The sequence below is a fragment of the Apaloderma vittatum genome, unplaced genomic scaffold (genome assembly GCF_000703405.1).
Source record: "Apaloderma vittatum isolate BGI_N311 unplaced genomic scaffold, ASM70340v1 scaffold5964, whole genome shotgun sequence".
In the NCBI taxonomy this organism is placed as follows: domain Eukaryota; kingdom Metazoa; phylum Chordata; class Aves; order Trogoniformes; family Trogonidae; genus Apaloderma; species Apaloderma vittatum.
Genome location: NW_009710871.1, coordinates 80,688 through 99,437, shown reverse-complemented (window position 1 = coordinate 99,437; position 18,750 = coordinate 80,688). Strand labels below are relative to the sequence as shown.

Below are 18,750 nucleotides of genomic sequence, written 5' to 3'. Positions count from 1 at the left end.
AGTACCTGGATGCAGTCTCTGTGGGAGAGTCATCAAGACGGGAAAAGTATCAGAGACATTAAAATTAAATAAATAAGTCTGCAGTTTTTATGTTCAAGGCTTACCCAAAGGGAAAGGAATAATAAAATCTGTCAGTTAACAGATTTTTCATATGTGTTGCCATGGGTACAAACACAAAGCAAGCCAAGTTCTTGCAGAATAAGGATGGGAAATGGTGAATTTAAAAAGGTATGAAAAAAACCGAAACAAAACAAAAAAACCCACCAAAAATCCTAAGCACTCAACAATGCACTCCGCATTCCTGAACTATGTCCGTTTTTTTGACAATTGGACAACGTGACAGGGCACATAGATTCCAGACTGCACGTGAGAAGGCAGGGAGGAGAAGTTACCCCAGATACGGCCCCTGTTGCTCTAGGCTTGAGGTGCTACAAACTTCCCTTTTCTGTTGGAGGCATGAGAGGTGCAGAGCAAATGTAATCTCATAATATCATTTCCCTCCAAGTATTGTCTTGTACTATGCAGAACAATTAATCATTGTTCATATAAACAAAATAATCCTATAAGGTAATGCATCATGTTGCTCTTTTCCTTTCCTTGTGAAAAATGAAATTTCACAGTTAGAGTTCACTTTTAATGACGTGTCTTTCAGACTGTTTATAAATTGGCAAGTTTGTTATAGAAGATACACCCTTTTCCTGTATCAGCAACAGTGAAGTTTTATTCACAAGCCCTGTAGAAATGTTTAATGGCTCTCCCAAAGCACTTGTCAAGTCTTCAGGTTTAGTATGACAATGGGTTCAAAACCAGAGAACTGTATGATGGCACATATAACCTGTTGAAATTAGCTTCCAAATAGCAACAGCTGGAAAGTGATTGCAGTTTCTGGTAATGGTGGCAGCTGGGACTATGAAAAGCTTCTGTCAGGCTCAAAAAATTGCTTAAATACTACTCTGTATTCTGAAGTCAATAGTCATAAAGTAATTGTAAAAAATAGTGAGGCTGTGGAGATCTTGAAGCTCCATAATTATTCCAGTGATGTATATTTGTGAGGTTCTCAAGTCCTCTCTCTATATATGGTACTTCATCTATAAAAACAAAGACTCGCTTACGGCATAAGGATCTTCCTCAGTGCGCAGTATAGCCAGCATGCGACATTCTCTGTTCATAAACCAAGTTTTCATTCATTTCATTTGCCCATCCCAGCACTGATGAATTTTTGGTGCCAAATACATCTAAACATTCCATTCGCTATTGTTGCAGTACTGTGAGATTTCTGCATGCAAAAGTACCTGTTTGTCTAAAATGCAGTACAACAAAAGCTTTCTTTATGCCTTCTAAATTGACCTGAAGCATTTGATTGTTTTTTTACTCAATTCATGCTTGAGGTTTTTGTTAAGACTGCAAAATCTCTGTCCCTTGAACATCATTTGGATTCATTAAAGGCTGCAAGAGCTGCTGAAGCCTCTGAATGTTTCACTCTAGGCATCTCTGAATTTTCCTTATATAGCTGCACACCATTCACTGCAGTGCAGTAAAGCTGCAGTTTCCAGAGCCCAGTCCTGCCATTAAACATTCATTGGAAAGATTTACAGCCCCTTTGTGCCACAAGTATCTTTGTTTTAATTCAGGACCAAAAACTCAAGGTTAACTAAAAAGCCCTTGCTGCTCAAGTAAAGCACTGCAATACTCTTTAAAGGAATGCTATAGGAAGAGGACAGAAATTATTAATAGCACTTGCAGATTAAGCTGCTTTGAGGTTTCTTTCCTTGATGTTTACAACTCTATTTCAGCAAAACATTGATGGCTGTATTTTGTTTCATAAGCAGAATTAATTTAAATTTTTAACATTCTAATAGCAAAATTTATGAGAGTCTCTTCCTCATTCCAGTCAAGTACTTATTATTGCTATTATAGCCCTCAGAGGGAAAAATCTTTCCAGCATCTGCCTTTCTGTTCCAGTTCCTCCCCGAGTCCCCATCCCTGTGAAGGTCGCTAAAAACAAGAACTTCCTTCTTTGCGTAGCAGATAAGTGCTATCTGCCTCATAGTTCCTTCTTCAAGTAGCAGACGTTGCCTCTGATTTTTCAGTATCTGAGCCGCCTTCTCTCTCAGACATGCTTTGTCTTAATAATTGCCCTATTTTTTTAATCAAAAATGCAGTGTATTATTATTCTCACTTCGCTGCCGACAGAAAATAGTTTGAGGGAACACACTAATTAAAAATCTACTAAATGTGAAAAAGCCCCAGCTACATTCTGTCTTATGCAAATAGCGATACAATATTACTGCAGGGCTTGAAGCCTCTGTAATGGATTACTTACTGTTTTAGAAGTATGCTATCAACAATAAGGAATGCTGGGGGTCAAACTTACCCAGTTTTGGCGAAGTTAGTCCAGTACGTCATAACTACTGCACTGAGCATGACATCATTCTTGGAAAAGTTGCAGTTGAACAGCTCTGTGGGGCCAATCATAGGAATCCCAAACACGTAAGGGACTTCATCACCATGAGCTGAATCAGCCCAGCTGGGTTTCATTTCACTTTGGCAATGGTGATAAAACGCATAGAAATATGTTGGAGATCCATACTGGGCATGCAGGTCAGCGGTAGCAACAGCCGGAGCAACCCACTGGTGGTCTGTGAAAAGAGCTACCAGGGTCTTTCGTCTTGTTTCAGGGTTTTCTTTATCTGCCCAGTCGGTGTACATGAATTTAATGGTCTCTCGCAGTGTATCTTTCCCTTCTGGATAACCATACAGATTGTCCACAAAATTGGAGACAGAAAAGTCAAAATCATTAGGGGAAACACCATCTTCATTGTCTACAATGCCGTCCACAAATTTTAAACCTTCTCCTTGATTCACACCCAGCATTATATCATAGTTAAGGAATTCCCCTTGTTCCATGAGAATCTGAGGGTCATCTGGAATCACGTCTCCATCTATCACAGGCCCAAAGGCAATGTGGTACGTGGCTGGAGTGATGGTCTGTTGAATGAGTTCTTTGTAATTCTTATTCCGAAGACATTCAACCAAATCAGTGGTATCCAGCATGTCGCAGCCCACTTTATCTGCCAATATCCGAGTGTACTTGGCAGGCTGATAGTTCACTGCCCAGCTGGACAGGGCTGTTCCACTCTGTATGATTGCCTTTTGGAACAAACCTGCAGGTGCAAATTGTTTAAATGCAAATCCAATTAAATATTATAAAAATGCATTAAAAAAAATAGAAGCAACATTCACTAAGCAAGGAGAGCTTTGATTATGCAACAGCTAAAGGATGCATGTATCTAAATTTCAATGCAATTTCCATATATTCTAATCACTGCTCCTTTTTTATAGCATCTCTAATAGGCTTCTAATTAAAATCTCTCTTGTTCTTGGTGGTCACACACATAAAGCATGAAGGTTTCAGGTTACTATTTTAAGAACAGAACTTATGCTCGTACTGCAATATTTTTGCATCTTTAATGGAAGTCCCTTGGCTTTAGCACAGTGGTAGTCACATAAAAATTTCTTGAAAGGAGTGGCAGCTACAAGCAATCATATCCTCTTTGCCGTGTAAATGACTCTCATAAATGTGCTTTTCAGTAGTTTAAAGGTCAAATGAAAATTACACAGTCTCATTTCCTTCATAGAAACCATGCATCATATGATTTGAAAAAATCTGCTCTGCTAAAATCAATTTAATAGGCTTGAGTATTCTACTCTGGCATTATTTTTTTTTTACCATCTTAATTTGTTTTGTTATTATGTGTGTAGTGGGTTTTATCACTGCCTGTATGTTGAATTTAAATATATTTACATTTTTTTGAAAAGAGTAAGACAAGATTCAATATTTCTTTCTGATTGTTTTTTATGTACTAATATTAAAAGAGATGAAAGACCTAGACTGAAGAGCTTTGTTGTGCCAGAGCACTGAAAAGCACATAGAGCTTACTGGTGAATCTGCTCCTTCTGTTTTTTTCCAGTAAGATAATTAAAATGTCTTATTTTATACTTGAACTAAAATGCCTAAGTGTCTTCTGCACATAGTTTCTACTGTCAAACTCTTGAAATGTCAAAGACAGCAACAGCTACAGAAACAGTTAACACTTTGAATCTTTTATGGGAAAAACTGGCTGTGGTTGATACACGTCTGTGATGATTACTTGCTGCACATGCCACAAAATTCCAGTTATGTGATTAGTTAAGTTTTTCATGATTCCGTCTGCTTGATTTTGGCATGGCTTACTTAATAGTTATTCACTGCACCCTATTTGTATCAAGGGACTGACTTATGAGGCATAAATCCATGTATTTCCAAACAGGGTGTGTTTACCAGCCACTTCAATACATCTGCTTCCTGTCATAGATTTATCTGTTTTAATGTGGTGTAAGTAGCATGGACTTATAAATTCAAGAGGTATTTTGGTCTTCTTTTATAAATTCTTTGTAGAATTGATCTTATCACAATTTATGGTTTAGTACTGGTGCTGCACATTCTTGAGGTGGTGGTTGGTTTTTTTTTTTTGTGGAGGAAGGGGTGAGATATTAACGGTAGAAACCCCACAGCTTAAAGCACCAAAATATTAAGAAGTCTGTGTGGGATCACACAGTACTTGCGGGCAGTTAAATACATTTTTTTAATAAGGTTAAGTTATGTTAACATTAAGTAAGGAAAATATCTAAACACATGTTGGAAGTGCAGACAAGAGTGTGTAAAAAATGAAAAAGGTCATTGTTCTTTTCCATTTTAATTAGGGCAAATTCTCTGACAGAAGAGCCAGGGGAGACTGTTAATAAAGCTAGAAAAACTATATTGCCCATGGCATTTGTTGCACAAAATTTCTGATGTAATAGCATTTAATTTTTCATATAAAAATGTTTATGTCGGCTAATACAAATCCACAGTACTAGCTAACAGGCATTTTACAATAATTACAGACCTCATGGAATTCTAACTCTGCCTACATGATATGGCTATGTTCATTACACTGTAATGTGTATTAATAAAACAATAAAAGTGCTTTGCTCAGAAGACTGTTACCTTCTGAATAGTGAGAGAGTGTCAAGAGACTGACACAGGAAGCTCCTGCCCCAGATCCAAAAATAGTAACTCTTTTTGGGTCTCCTCCAAAAGATCCAATATTTTCTTCAATCCAACGTAAAGCTTGGATTTGGTCAAGCAGTCCATAATTGCCTTTTGCAGCTTGGTCTCCAGTACTTAAAAAACCTATGGGGCAAAAAAAGATAATTTTAGTTCACCAGATACAGAGTTAGCTACAGGGCATCCACATAATCACAACACATCTTCCCAAATTTTTGACTTCTAGTCTTTTTTTTTCTTCTTCTTTTTTTTTTTTTTTTAAAGGTCATAGTCCTAGTTAAATGTCTCCGGTGCAGGGAATGGAACTCATTTCTGTACTCTGTTTAGCTTTAGTTTGTTTTTCCCTACTACAGAGGTCATATCTGTGAAAAAAACATTATTTCCATTTGGAAATAATTCTATACCAATGCAATGATACAGGCTGAAGCTTCTAAACATTTGATAACTCTGAGTAAAGTACAGAAACTTAGGATATTATTTTTGTGCAAAGAAGTGAGATACCCAGTCTTCCACTGAGGACAAGGCTCCCTAGTACATAAATCTCAGTGCTTCTTGCCATGGACCAAACTTGTTCTAAACTTCACAGCTCTTTAAATTATTGTACTTGTGGTATGGATAGACATATTCAGAAAGACAAAAAGGAGGATGAAGAATATAGTAAAAAGAACAGGAAACAGCCCAGGAAAAAGATCACACTCCAATTGCACAGATGATATTAGGAAAATAGCAGGTAAATCCTCAGCAATTCAAGCCTTTCATGGAGAGATTTTATATGAACAAATCAGGTTTTGTCTCTTTCCTTGGAAATTGCCGGGAAAGCTGCACCGTTATTTTTTCTTCGTGTACTGTGGTTATCAGATTTTTGGAATAAAGCATGACACATGCACTGCTTGTTCTGCAATTGAAAGCAAAATGACCGGAAGACTAGGATCTAGATTAATTTTCTTTTTCTGAAACCAGCAAAAGTGAAACATTGCAGTTATTTATCCACATTACACAGTTAAGACCTTGTGCTACGTCCAAATTACCACATCGAGCCATGTACTCACACTCTTCAAGTCCCACGAATCTTTTCCTGTTAGAAAACTGGAAGTCAGAAGACTATTAGAAATTCCTTACAGCATATGAAAGTTTCTGGGTGGACATTACTGATGCCGCTACTAACAGCTGCTTATCAGGACAGAATGAGGATATTCCGTGGCTGCTGTTTCCAAACTAGTTATCAATTCAGACAAATTTGCCAGAAGAGGGCCCCAGGACTCAGGAGATCTTCATTCCTGGAGCAGTTTGAGATGAGAGAGATTGTAATATTGAGCCACCTTAGCCTGCTGTCACCAGACCTCCATGCTCCTTGGAAGGAGTGCAAGGGAAGCTGGAGATCCTAGAGGGGAAAAAATGCCTTGCAGTACATTTCACCCACTTTGGCAAAGGGGAACAGATCTCTTTGCACTGGCTGTAGTTAATTTTCCAGTGCCAGAAAGAATGAAAATTCACAAAGTGGAAGGGATTGATGATATGGAGGAAGCAGAAGAAAAGGAAAGGAAAGAAAAGAAGAAATTAGATGTGTCAGACATTCACACCTGTTGGACTTTCACCATAATGTTTTCTATGGCAAAATTTCTATGATGAGATGCAAAATTCAGCCTCAAGGTTAAAAAAAAAAAAATTACATAAAGACTAAATTCCAAATATGGTATTCTATATAGCTTCCGTTATGGTGACATACATTTCTGCATGCAAGGTTAGGCATGATTGAATGAAATTAATTACCTTGCACCCAAAAGAGTCTTTTTTATATTTATTTAGTAATTATTAATAGGTCTTTAATGTCAGCAAATATCTGATAAGTACTCGTATTTTTCACAAAGCTGTTGCTCCAACTGCAGTAATACGAATTACATCCTTACTGGTAAAGAGTACTTGATTCAGCTTTCTCATACAAAAGTCTCTAACAATGGTAAGCACAGTAGTTGGAGTAACAGTAACATCTTTTTCTTCTACACCAATGGGAGAAAACAAACAAGCTATTAATCCATAATTGCCTCCATTTTTTTAACAGATGCATTTTTTCTCACATGCCTTTATTATCTTTTTACAATTGTCAAGGAAAGAATAACCCACTTGCTGGCTTTGCTGCTTCAGCTAACTAAAATATTCTATAATATTCTATAATTAAGTCTTTATTCAATCAGAACTATGACCTCCCTTGGACAAAGTGACTGTAGTAACCTTTAAAGCAGCATGGCAATTAATATTCAGAGCCTAAACACATTTTAGCTCTTCTAGCAGCATCAGGCTAAAGCTGGTTGATTTTTGTGATTTTGAATTCTTTCCAAATGTACTAGAAAGTGACTAAAACTGTCAATGAATATCTAATGTTAGACAATAGAAGATTCTTTTTGTTGTTGCCACAGTTCTTTGCTGATTCTCATTAATTGCAAGAACAAATTTTCTTAATTTAAAAACTAATTATCATGGCAAAGTGTCAGCCCCACATGACACAAACTGAATTCATAAATACATATTTTCTTGATGAGGATATATTTTCTTTCATGCTTTGAATACCAGATCAAAATATTTGTTCAAAGCCATTTCAAGAAATTGAGGCAAGAATTAACTATTTGTCCAGAAATAAACAACACTTAGAGATTTTTTTTTTCTTTTATCATTGTGAAGATTTGAGAAGAGTATCTTCACTGGTCACTCTGAAATACTGACCAAGAAGGAATGTAGCTTTTTTCTGACATGGGGATTTATACTCTCTTACTTTTACGTACATGTTTTTAAGTGTAGTTAAGACTATTTCCCATTTTATGGTGTGGCATGATTAGAAGGGCATTCTGTGATTTGAAAATCCTTAGGTTGGGGTTTTGATAGAACCTGCAAAATCTTCTCCCTAGCCTAATGCAACAGGAGATGGAATGGCAGTAGCTGAATACAGAAAACAAAGAGCTTTTTTTTTTCTCTTTTTTTTTTATTCCATAATGATACAGGAAGACATTAACAGTGATATTAGTTCTTGAATTCACAAATCTGTCTTTGCTCAAATAGTGCTTTGGAAGGGTCATCACATTTTTCAGCAACAGCTGAAAAAGAGGAATGTATACGTCACCGTGTGTGTTGAGTGAAATACCCTAAATTGTCTTAGGGGACATTTGCTCCAAACTTGTGCCACAGAGAGAGATGACAACCAAATGGACTGAGTAGTAACCAGGGAATTAGTCTTCTGAAATAAAGTTAAATTTGAAAAGAAGGGCAAAAGAATCAAGACAATTTGTAAATCTAGAGAGAGGGAGGTAGGAAGAGTACAGCAGGTGGACGTGGTTTGACGTTGTGAGAACGTGGCCACTGACATCGCAAACTCCCTCCAGCCTGGACAGAGCAGCTGCACCCAGTCAGGAGCTGTCCACGTAGGGTAGCACACAGGGACTCTCCTGGGGTGTGGGGAGCCTCATGGGGCGATTTTTTTTTTGCTGTGTGGGTTGGTGGGCAGTCATGGGTTGCATGAGCTCACCTCATGAGCAGGTGGTAGCCTCAGGTCCCATATGGAGAATCAGAGAATTTCCACTCCCCCACCATGGGGCTGCTGGTGACTCAGGCAGCCAGGGGGTGGCTTGATGCACACATAGCACTGTGCATTTCTGTGTGTGAGTAGAACTTTTGCGGATTAGTTACAAAAGGCTGTTTAGAAATTTGCAACTGTTTACTAATCTTTCTTAAGTGTCTAGCATTGTAATTTATCTTTTGTATTGCTGATAGTGATCCTGAAAGTACAGCTCACTGACTGCTGTTTAGTCATAAATCATTAATTAATTATTAAACTGCTTTGATATGGATTTGATTTAAACCACATTAATTGAACAGCTTTTCCCTATAACAGTTTATTCTTTAAAAAATTAAAATGCATAATTTTATAAGAGGAAACTTAAAGTATTCTTAACTTGTTTTGCTCTATTACTTATAATTAATCTTACATCTCATTTTTTCTACATTTTTTCATGCAGAGAAAAATGCTTAATTAATTGAGGGTTCTGAAGTAACAGTTTTATTTCTTTTTCTCTAATCTATTACAGGAAGTATTTGAAGTTCATGCTTTAGTTTTAACCTAGTAGATTAGCTACAGTCACAGAGGAAGAACATTACAAATAAAAATACTGAGAATTTTCCTTTTTGACAGCCTGTAAATGAATGGACTCATAAGCTACATGCTGTCACTTGCATTGTTTTCATAATGCAGTGAAGACTCAAAGCTACACATGGAGCTCCTTTAGATCCCACTTACGCAAGAGGAAATCCCTAGGTCTACCTTTGTAATTGATTTTCCCACTATGCTACAGAAATCTTACAGAAAGACCACGCAAATCCCAGCAAAACAATAGTGATAATTCTCCTTTACTACTAAAAAATTATGTAGGGAGCATAATGACAAATAGAAGGGGCAAGTATCTATAAAATCCACCCAGACAGTTTACTTCTGTCCAGCTCCAGCCTCATCTTATGATCGGAGGACATCCCTACATTAGCATGCCGTGCAGACATGCAAGAGTGAATCTAGAACAGAATAGCTGGAAGTCACATCCACACTATACATATTTCACATATTGTTTTTTACTATGACCTAACTCTTGTCCAGTCCCATGGGCTGAAAGAATGACCACTTGTGGGACACTGTGCATAAGAGGGAGCACATCTTCCAGCTGAGTTTTATCTGGAAGGGTCCAGGCTGCACTTTAGAGAATCAGTCTGCAATGAGAAACAATGTGCAAGGAGGTGGTGACAATACTGAGGTTTTCTGTGGAAAGACACTCTTGGTCTGAATTAAAAAGCTAGTGTGGACACGCTCAGAATCAAAAGTATATTCTTCCAACCACAGAATTTCAATTTTCAAAGAGTGGTCTCAGATGCAGTCTCATTCCATCTGTGGACCTTGTCAAGATATGTGAGTAACTCAACAGGCTGCGTAAAAAATGTAATGCATTTCATTTATACTAAATATGATATTGGAATATAATTTATCTCTATACTTCGACAAAAGTATTTTCAACTGAAAGTTATGCAGTGGTTTATGGGCAATGAATAGATAGTTTGAGGAGAAGAGCATGAATATGTCAAGAAGCATCATCAATTGTAACTGACATGTGTCACTTAGAGCTCCAGATCACAGAAGATATGGGAGGATGTATGGAACGCTTAACTTTAGCCACCCAAGAACTCTGTGTCTAATCTAATCTAATCCATTTTTGTACTGACCTGACAACTACTGTGGAGGGACAAAAAATAAAGCCCTCTAGAAGTAGCTTCAGCTTTTTAAACATCAAGCTTTGTATTCGTTGAATTTCTATGAAAGTAATTTTCTTTCTTTGAAGTAAACAGATGATTGTAGATGACCAGTTTAGACCTGACACTTACCTTTCAGGCAAGTTTAGGTGAAATCAGTCTCTACACAGAGAATACAGTAATCCCTAATACTCCTGGCTCCTGTTGATCAGGACAGATAGACTGGCAAAAGGGCAGACTCAGCTCTGCCATTGAGATGAAAATACTCAATGACTCTCCTAAATTCATTCCAGTATTCCTGGATTTAACCAGCATAAAGTGAAGAGGAATTTGCTTCCATTTGAGGACATGTTTCATCTCTTTTTTTTTTTCTCTGACAAAGTTGTGCAGAGAAAGGGAGGTTTTATCTTTCAGGAATTACTAACCTAGCCATTGGCATGAATATTAAATTCACTTTAAAAAAAGAACACAAAAAACCATTCAGTACAAACTCTCAGGAAAAAATAGGCAAATAAAAAAAATCTAAATAGCACCATTAAGTTAAATATAGTAAATTATGACCTGAGAACTATGGCTTCAGTCTTAGAGATACATAAAATCACCAACATAACAGCAATCTTGTAGTATTGTGCATTTATTTTATTCCTATTGTATTTTATTCCTGATCTTTATTTCTTTTTAAATTCTTAAAAAAATATAAAGTACTGTGACAACTTTCCTTTGCCGTTTCACACACAGTAATAACCAGTATTACATCACTGCAGGAAAAACCCATTCTTCATGTTCATATTTTGGCCCCTGGACTTAATCCATATCAAATCAATTTGATGGCTAGCTGAAAGCCTAAATTTCAACTGTGAGTGTTTCTCCATTGCTTTGTGCCTTTTCTTCTTTTTGTCTGTTTGGCTGCTTGGTTTTCTGTTGTTGTTTTCTTTCACTCCCCACTGCAACTGAAGTACTTTTATTTCCTTTTCTGTCATTGACAGGTTTTCTTAAAAACAAAATGTTTACTTTCTCAGACACAGCCCTTACAGAAAAACTAATGGCAAACTTAAGATACATTGAATAACTAAAACATCACAATGAAAAACTAATCATAAAGCAGTCTGTATGAAATCAGCAAGCTGGTTCATTTTATCTCTTCCTTCACAAGACTCTGCTGGACTGCCATCCAGATCTGCGTAGCTTGCTGCAATTCAGTTGTCAGCAAAATTTTCACAAATAAGATTGATTGATCTGATCAGAAATATAAGCAATATACATAAGATCCAAGAGACTACGCTTCAAAGCATAATCATGTCTTTTTTGTTATTTGTGAAATGCCAGAGCAGGGCCTTTTTACAGCAAAAAGCAAATGGCAAGCATACAACAGACTCATCATATTGTCTAATTGCTTTTGTCTGTACATACCACATTTACCATGGTAGAAGCGTATCTGCTGAACTCAAAGTGTTCAAATCTTAAGTGGAATCCATTGGGAATTACACAGATATCACAGTTGGTTCAGGAAGTCCCAGAGATATAAACAGTTGGAGGATAGAGAAGTATTGCAGGGAATTTTAAGTTTGTCGTATGCTTATCCTTCCCTAATAGTACTCGAACATTTCCAAAAGCTTATGGAGGCAGGATGCTTGGCTAGATGATGTTTTGGCTGGAATATAGCTATATAGTCCTTTATGTTTTTACTCTGTGTGCAACTTGAAGAATACTGTTTAAACTTTACTGCAAAGATGATGGGATGCAAGACGGAGTGATGGTGTCCTTGGCACACATTTAGCAGAAAGAAAAACATTGCTGAATTTTTCCTACAGCACAGCCTGGGCAAGGCTGAGTAAGCATCACTGCTGCATAGACTCAGTGTGAGAGAGTCTGAGATAGCTATCTAGTGACTAAGAAAAATGGAAGGACTGTGGAGTAGCGCTATATGGGTCTGTACAGAAATAATGTTACAGATACCTTGTCATTGTGAAAGCAAAACAATAATGCTTTTCCTTCAGCTGAAAACTGGTTGAAACTTGCAGATGCTACTGTCAAAACAGTATTTTAAGATTTATTATTAATGAATATAATTAAATTATAATATTCAGCCACTCAAGCAGTAGTACGGCCTGCTATTCTCAAGTAGCAATCACAGAAATTTTCACCTGCTATGGCTACTTACCCACCTCCAAATAACACTCATTTAAATTTTAACACAGGATACAATAAGTTAAGAGAAAAACCTTACAGTTTTCATATAAGTTAATAGTTTATATTAAAATATAAAAAATAGTGATTTCTTTGATCTAATTTTCAAACTCAGGCTTAAGCAAGTCTCTTATGATTCTACCTTGATGGATTCTTTCAAATTTCTTTTATTACTGAAAACAAAACCTAAATCTGCTTGTCTAGAAAGAACATCTCATAACCACACGCAGTACAAAATAGGTCAGATAGCATGTGAAATGAGAATCTTATTATTTGTTTCTATATCGCTTCATAACTTAAATCTACAGTGTGTTCTTTATAATCTAGGAGAATATCTCGTCTTAAATACATAAAGCTTTTGAAAATGTCCTGGATAGTATATGTTTATAAGGACACTTAGAGGGAAAAGAAGGAAAAAAGACAGAACTATACATTGGACTAGATGACCTTTAAAGGTCCCTTTCAGTCCAACACATTCCATGATTCTACGATTTTAACAGGACTTAAAATCTATTTTTATATACATTTCTATACAGTGAAAAGCTTCTTAGAGAGCATAAATTTATTAGAGCACTATGGAGTTCAATAAGTTCCCTTCAGTTAAGCCAATATGGTGCTTCTTACAATGAAATAGTTTTAATGAAGCCAGATGAAATTTGTTTGTAATACCTTCAATGCTTTTAAATTTGCCTTGTGAATTGTAAAATGCTCTTAAACTGTTGTGCAATGAGGTTAGACCAATGAATGTTACCTAAAGCATTAGATATTGAAGACATTCTCAACATTCAATTCCATCAACGTTATTCATGATGAGTAGCATATAACTCTATATAAAGTGTCACTGAAGAAGCTTTTTGCAATTGTTATTAATGTAGATTTTTTTAAATATAGTAAATAAAGATGACAGCAACAAACATTGCAGAACACATTCATTAATCTACTGTTTTCTTATTATTTATTGAAATATTCACAAGTCAAACCTCCCATTACACAAAATATAATCAATAAAACAGGAGGTCTAATAAAAGGATTGTTGTTGAATGCATTATGAACAGCCTGAGTAAACCCAAACCAAGTTCATCTCAATCAATTACTCTAAGCATGTCATTGCCAGAAAAAAAGAAGAAAAGTTGTCATGTGTTGAAGAAGAGACTGACAAATAACTAGCATACTCAATCATCCCATGCTTTGAAAATATTCACTGATCTAGATGGACAAATCTAACGGCATTTAACAAGAGCAATGCACTGTGAATACAGAAAAAAACCCAACTGAATAAACAATTGCTTTCTTCTGGTGTGTTCACCCTGGCCAAAAGCCAAGCACCCACAAAGCTGCAATGCACTCACCCCCCCGCCAGAAATACATGATGAGAAAATGCAAAGAACAAACACAAGAAAATTTATGGGCTGAGAAACAGTAGAAAAGGTGAAAGAAAGAGAAAAAGAAAAAAAACAAAGCACAACACTCATCACCTCTCACAGTCAGACCAATGTCTAGTCAGCCTCTGAATAACAGCTACGTGGAAGCCAAACGCATCCCACTTCTTCCTCTACTGTTATGTCCTCTAAGTGTGATGTTACAGGGCATGAGATATCCCCTTAGCCAATTTGTGTGAGCTCTCCTGACTCCTGCTCACCCTCCCAACCTTCTGTCCACCTCCAGCCTACTGGCCCTGCAGTACAGCAGGAAAAATAAAAAGCCTTGGTCCTGTGCAAGCGCTGTTCAGAAATGGCACGTAATCAACACTGCTTTAGCCGTAAAACCAAAACACAGCACCATATGGACTGCTCTGAGGAAAATTAATTCAATTCCAGAGAGATCTAGTAAATTATTCCACAGTTGTGGCACAATCTCCACTTCTAAAGCATCTGATTCCTTTTCAGAAGTGCCTATTTCATCAAGATTTGTGCTGTAGGTCCATGAAAGCTAGATTATGATAGCTGGGTTATTTTTTACTACTACTACTGCTGCTACTACTACTACTATTACTACTACTAAATAATGAAAATATCACTTTATATTACAGAATCACAGAATCACAGAATGTTAGGGACTGGAAGGGACCTCGAAAGACCATCTAGTCCAAACCCCCTGATGGAGCAGGAACACCTAGACGATGTTACACAGGAAGGCATCCAGGTGGGTTTTGAATGTCTCCAGAGAAGGAGACTCCACCACCTCCCTGGGCAGCCTGTTCCAGTGTTCTGTTACCCTTACTGAGAGGAAGTTTCTTCTCAAATTTAGGTGGAACCTCTTGTGTTTCAGTTTAAACCCATTACCCCTCGTCCTACCATCGATTGTCACCGAGAAGAGCCTTGCTCCATTCTCGTGACACTCACCCTTTACATATTTATAAACATTAATTAGGTCACCCCTCAGTCTCCTCTTCTCCAAACTAAAGAGACCCAGCTCCCTCAGCCTTTCCTCATAAGGGAGATGTTCCACTCCCTTCAGCATCTTCGTTGCTCTGCACTCTGCGCTGGACTCTCTCCAGCAGTTCCTTATCCTTCTTAAACTGAGGGGCCCAGAACTGGACACAATATTCCAGATGTGGTCTCACCAGGGCAGAGTAGAGAGGAAGGAGAACCTCTCGTGACCTACTAACCATCCCCCTTCTAATACACCCCAGGATGCCATTGGCCTTCCTGGCCACAAGGGCACACTGCTGGCTCATGGTCATCCATCCTGCTGTCCACCAGGATCCCCAGATCCCTTTCCCCTCCATTGCTCTCTAATAAGTCATTCCCCAACCTATACTGGAACCTGGGGTTGTTCCTATTATTATTATTACATATAATGTATTATATCACTATACCTTAATAATATTTGAATAATAATGTAACAATAATATAATTTACTAATTATAATGATACAATTATATAATTATATGCATTTATTATAATTATATTAATATAATACTATAATCATAATTTCATTATTAATAATACTAATACTGATTAGAACAGCAAGGGGATTTTTATCTAACTATCAGCTTCAAAAGATTGGAATCTTTCAAATAAAGGTGGTACAGGAGATTAGGCATAATATTTTCTTGCTAGAAAATCCACCTGTGAACAAGTAGATGATATTATTGCATTGAAATATTGGTGTTGAAAACCAGGTGCTTACAAATTACTGTGAAAATGAGAAATAAGGGCTTATGATGTTAAGAACTTCATTTGATTATCTTCTGTTTGCTATTTAAAACAAAGTTACCAAACAGTTCCTATTGTTTTTATATAATGCTACTTTTAAGAGACATAAAATTGCACTGTAAACCCCTAAGTTTCCATTGAACTATGAAGACGCTCACTGAAACATTAATTACTATTCAATAGGCTGCTGGTATAACTGTGCTACTACCTCTGGAAAAAAAAAAGACAGGTGTCTTCTTAAGTTAAATATTTGGTTTAACATTCAATCAAATTAAAAGCCACTCCAAGTGGCCCTCCAATGATCCCTGTTGGCAGTTTAGGAAGCGGTCATCAGCACTGACACATATCTTTTTACTTCCAGTTTTATTTTCTTCTACCATAGTCACCTCTTCTGCAGTAAGAATACCACTCTTTGCTATCTTATGTAAGAACTGGATGGCAAGTAGTAGCACCAAAACTAATCACATTGTCCTGAGTGACTGAAGTTATTAGAAAATGAGGTTTTGCACAGAATTAGTGTTTTGCACAGAATTAGCATTTTGCACACATTAGGTAAGGGCCATTAGCCTCAACTTGTTTGACCTGAAACATTCCTTGGATACATGTCCACCACCTCCAATGGAAAGACACTTGGAATTGTATGGTTCTGTAAATAAATAAACAAAATAATAAATAAAATAGCATTGTTATGTTATTTAATACACAGAGCACAGTAACCTTATTTCTGTGAATGCAATGAGGTCAGGGTAGATGCAACCCTTGTGGTAACGTCCAGCTCTTCCTTAAGGGAGATGAGCTGAGTGTGAGGATGCAATGGACAGTGGAGAAATGGAAGTAGGATAATGCTCGTTGTCTTCATTGGCTCTGTAGGGGGGGAAGAGTTATGTACAACAGCAAAAAGAAAATGTGGCAAGAGTCACTCCAGTTTGGTATTAATGATGGCCTCTTTCAACTGTTTCTGTAACATGCTTAAGGCTGTCCTAGGCTTTTACAGATCTGCACCAACATGCAGCACAGACGATCTGGGAAAAATCTTTAGTGACGAAAAAAGACTCAAATACGTTCCAGTGACATGCAGGTAGTTAGTACAACCTGTGACCTCCAGTGAGCTGATCGGATGGGGGAGTGGCCTCACTATCAACAGGGAAACAAAGGCCAGTTATGATCTCATCCCCAAGCCACAATGCATATGCTTCAAAGGATGCTGAATTTTTGTTCGCATTCTTCTTGTGTGTTTCATTTTGAGATTAAGACTGTATGCATCATTGGAAGAATGAATGAAGAAAAAAATATTAAAAAAATATTAAATGACAGCAAAATATCACATCTGGAATGTAGAATACTAGCTTAAAATTAAAAGTTTAGATAACATAACAGTGCTATTTTATTTATTATTTTGTTTATTTATTTACAGAACCATACAATTCCAAGTGTCTTTCCATTGGAGGTGGTGGACATGTATCCAAAATTAAAATTAAAGTTATCTTTTATTAGTTAATATGGAAATAACTAAGCAGATGAAAAGAACAAATTCCCCATTTTCTACCTGGATTTTATTTTTTCGATAATGTTTTGTTTCAGAGTTTAGGGCTTTAAGGGAGAATGTATCACCTTCTATAACAACAGCAAATATATACGGTTATATAGGAAATAATAATAAAATAATAAATACACTCAGAGAGCAAGTTCTTTTTAATCATTAACTTGAGAGAAAGACATTGGTCACAGAGTACCTCACTGTATAGCCACAAACTTCAGTTCAGTTTTTCATGGCTGCTTCCTCATCTGTGATTAAAGAAGAGTAGCATGCTGACAAGTCCCAAACTGGGACACAACAACTATACCTGGCCCAATGCACCAGCTATTATTGACTCAGCAGCATTTGAAATCTGCATCAGTGCCAGTTAATCTATGACCAAAAAAATATCCAAGTTGACCCTTCTTCTTTCAGGAATAAGATTCTGTGTTGGTAATATTTGGCTGGCTTGAAGCCTGGACACTCATCAGTGCTCTGGGAGGGAGCCATCAAATGGTTATGAATCAATTTTAGACATTGACTTAAAAAGCATATTTTGAGCACTGGTGAAGCAAAATGCTTGTTGCTGATAAGCAGAAAAACAAGCACATATGGTACTGAGAGGAAAGTAAAACTGATTCTGCCCAAATAAAGTACTTGCACTATTTCTCTATCTTCCATTGTGATTTTAATGTAAAAAAAATCTACTAGTAAGTGAAAGAAAATTCATAAACATTTATTTTGCATCATAAATAACGCTATGTTTAAGCTCAAATAAGAGTTGACCATTTCTCAATATGAGTGCAATGAATTTTTAAGTTGTCAAACCATGAGTACAGATTTTTAAGTTTATTGTGAATTGTCAAAAATGTTTTTTTGCATTATTTTAATCTTAACAAATGATTGTTCCAAGAAGCTAATTACATTCTGACTTCTTTATTGAGAAAAAGCTGGAAATGCTCTTGTCTTATTTATTTTGAAGTATAGTGTCAATAATCTATAAGTTAGCATTCTGTTCCAAAGGCTCATGTAACATGCAGTAGCGTTTTCTGAGAAATTAAGACAAATCAGCTCTGTAATATTCTTAATACTCTGAAAAATGTTCAGCTCCTTGACAAAGCACTAAGGAAAGGGACTGGGGAAAAATGACTTGCTTGTCTGACAGTGACTAATCACTGACAAAACCTTTAATAAAACTCCTGGCAGCCAAAAATAAAGTTGAAAAGTGAGACTATTATTAAATGTCTTTTTATATTCTGCATGTATCTTCTAAAAATTATTAAGAATTAATAATTACAGACACCTTTGAGAAAGGCATAGCACATTTACCAGAGTAAAAGATTCATAATTCTTTTATCTTGATCCACTAGGTTTATTGAACTAAATGCTCCGTTAAAATGAAATATCCTGTGCAGCATCTAAAATATCTGCTGCAGAACCCTGTCAGTGAATGCAGACAAAGTAACCCACTTAAGTGAAATCACGAGGCATTAAGGCAAATTACATAGAACATGCATCATGTT

General features: G+C 36.7%; 1 protein-coding gene across 1 annotated transcript in view; it reads right to left on the bottom strand.

Moving 5' to 3' along the window:
- The window catches only part of LOC104267681 (neuroligin-4, X-linked), an 81,405-nt gene that overhangs the window by 8,327 nt on the left and 54,328 nt on the right, over positions 1-18,750 (bottom strand). The window contains exons 3-4 of the mRNA XM_009867417.1: positions 5,030-5,215; positions 2,375-3,164 (exon numbers count right to left, since the gene is read on the bottom strand). Of these exons, the coding sequence (XP_009865719.1) occupies positions 2,375-3,164; positions 5,030-5,215 (976 nt within the window). The remainder of the gene's footprint in view (positions 1-2,374; positions 3,165-5,029; positions 5,216-18,750) is intronic.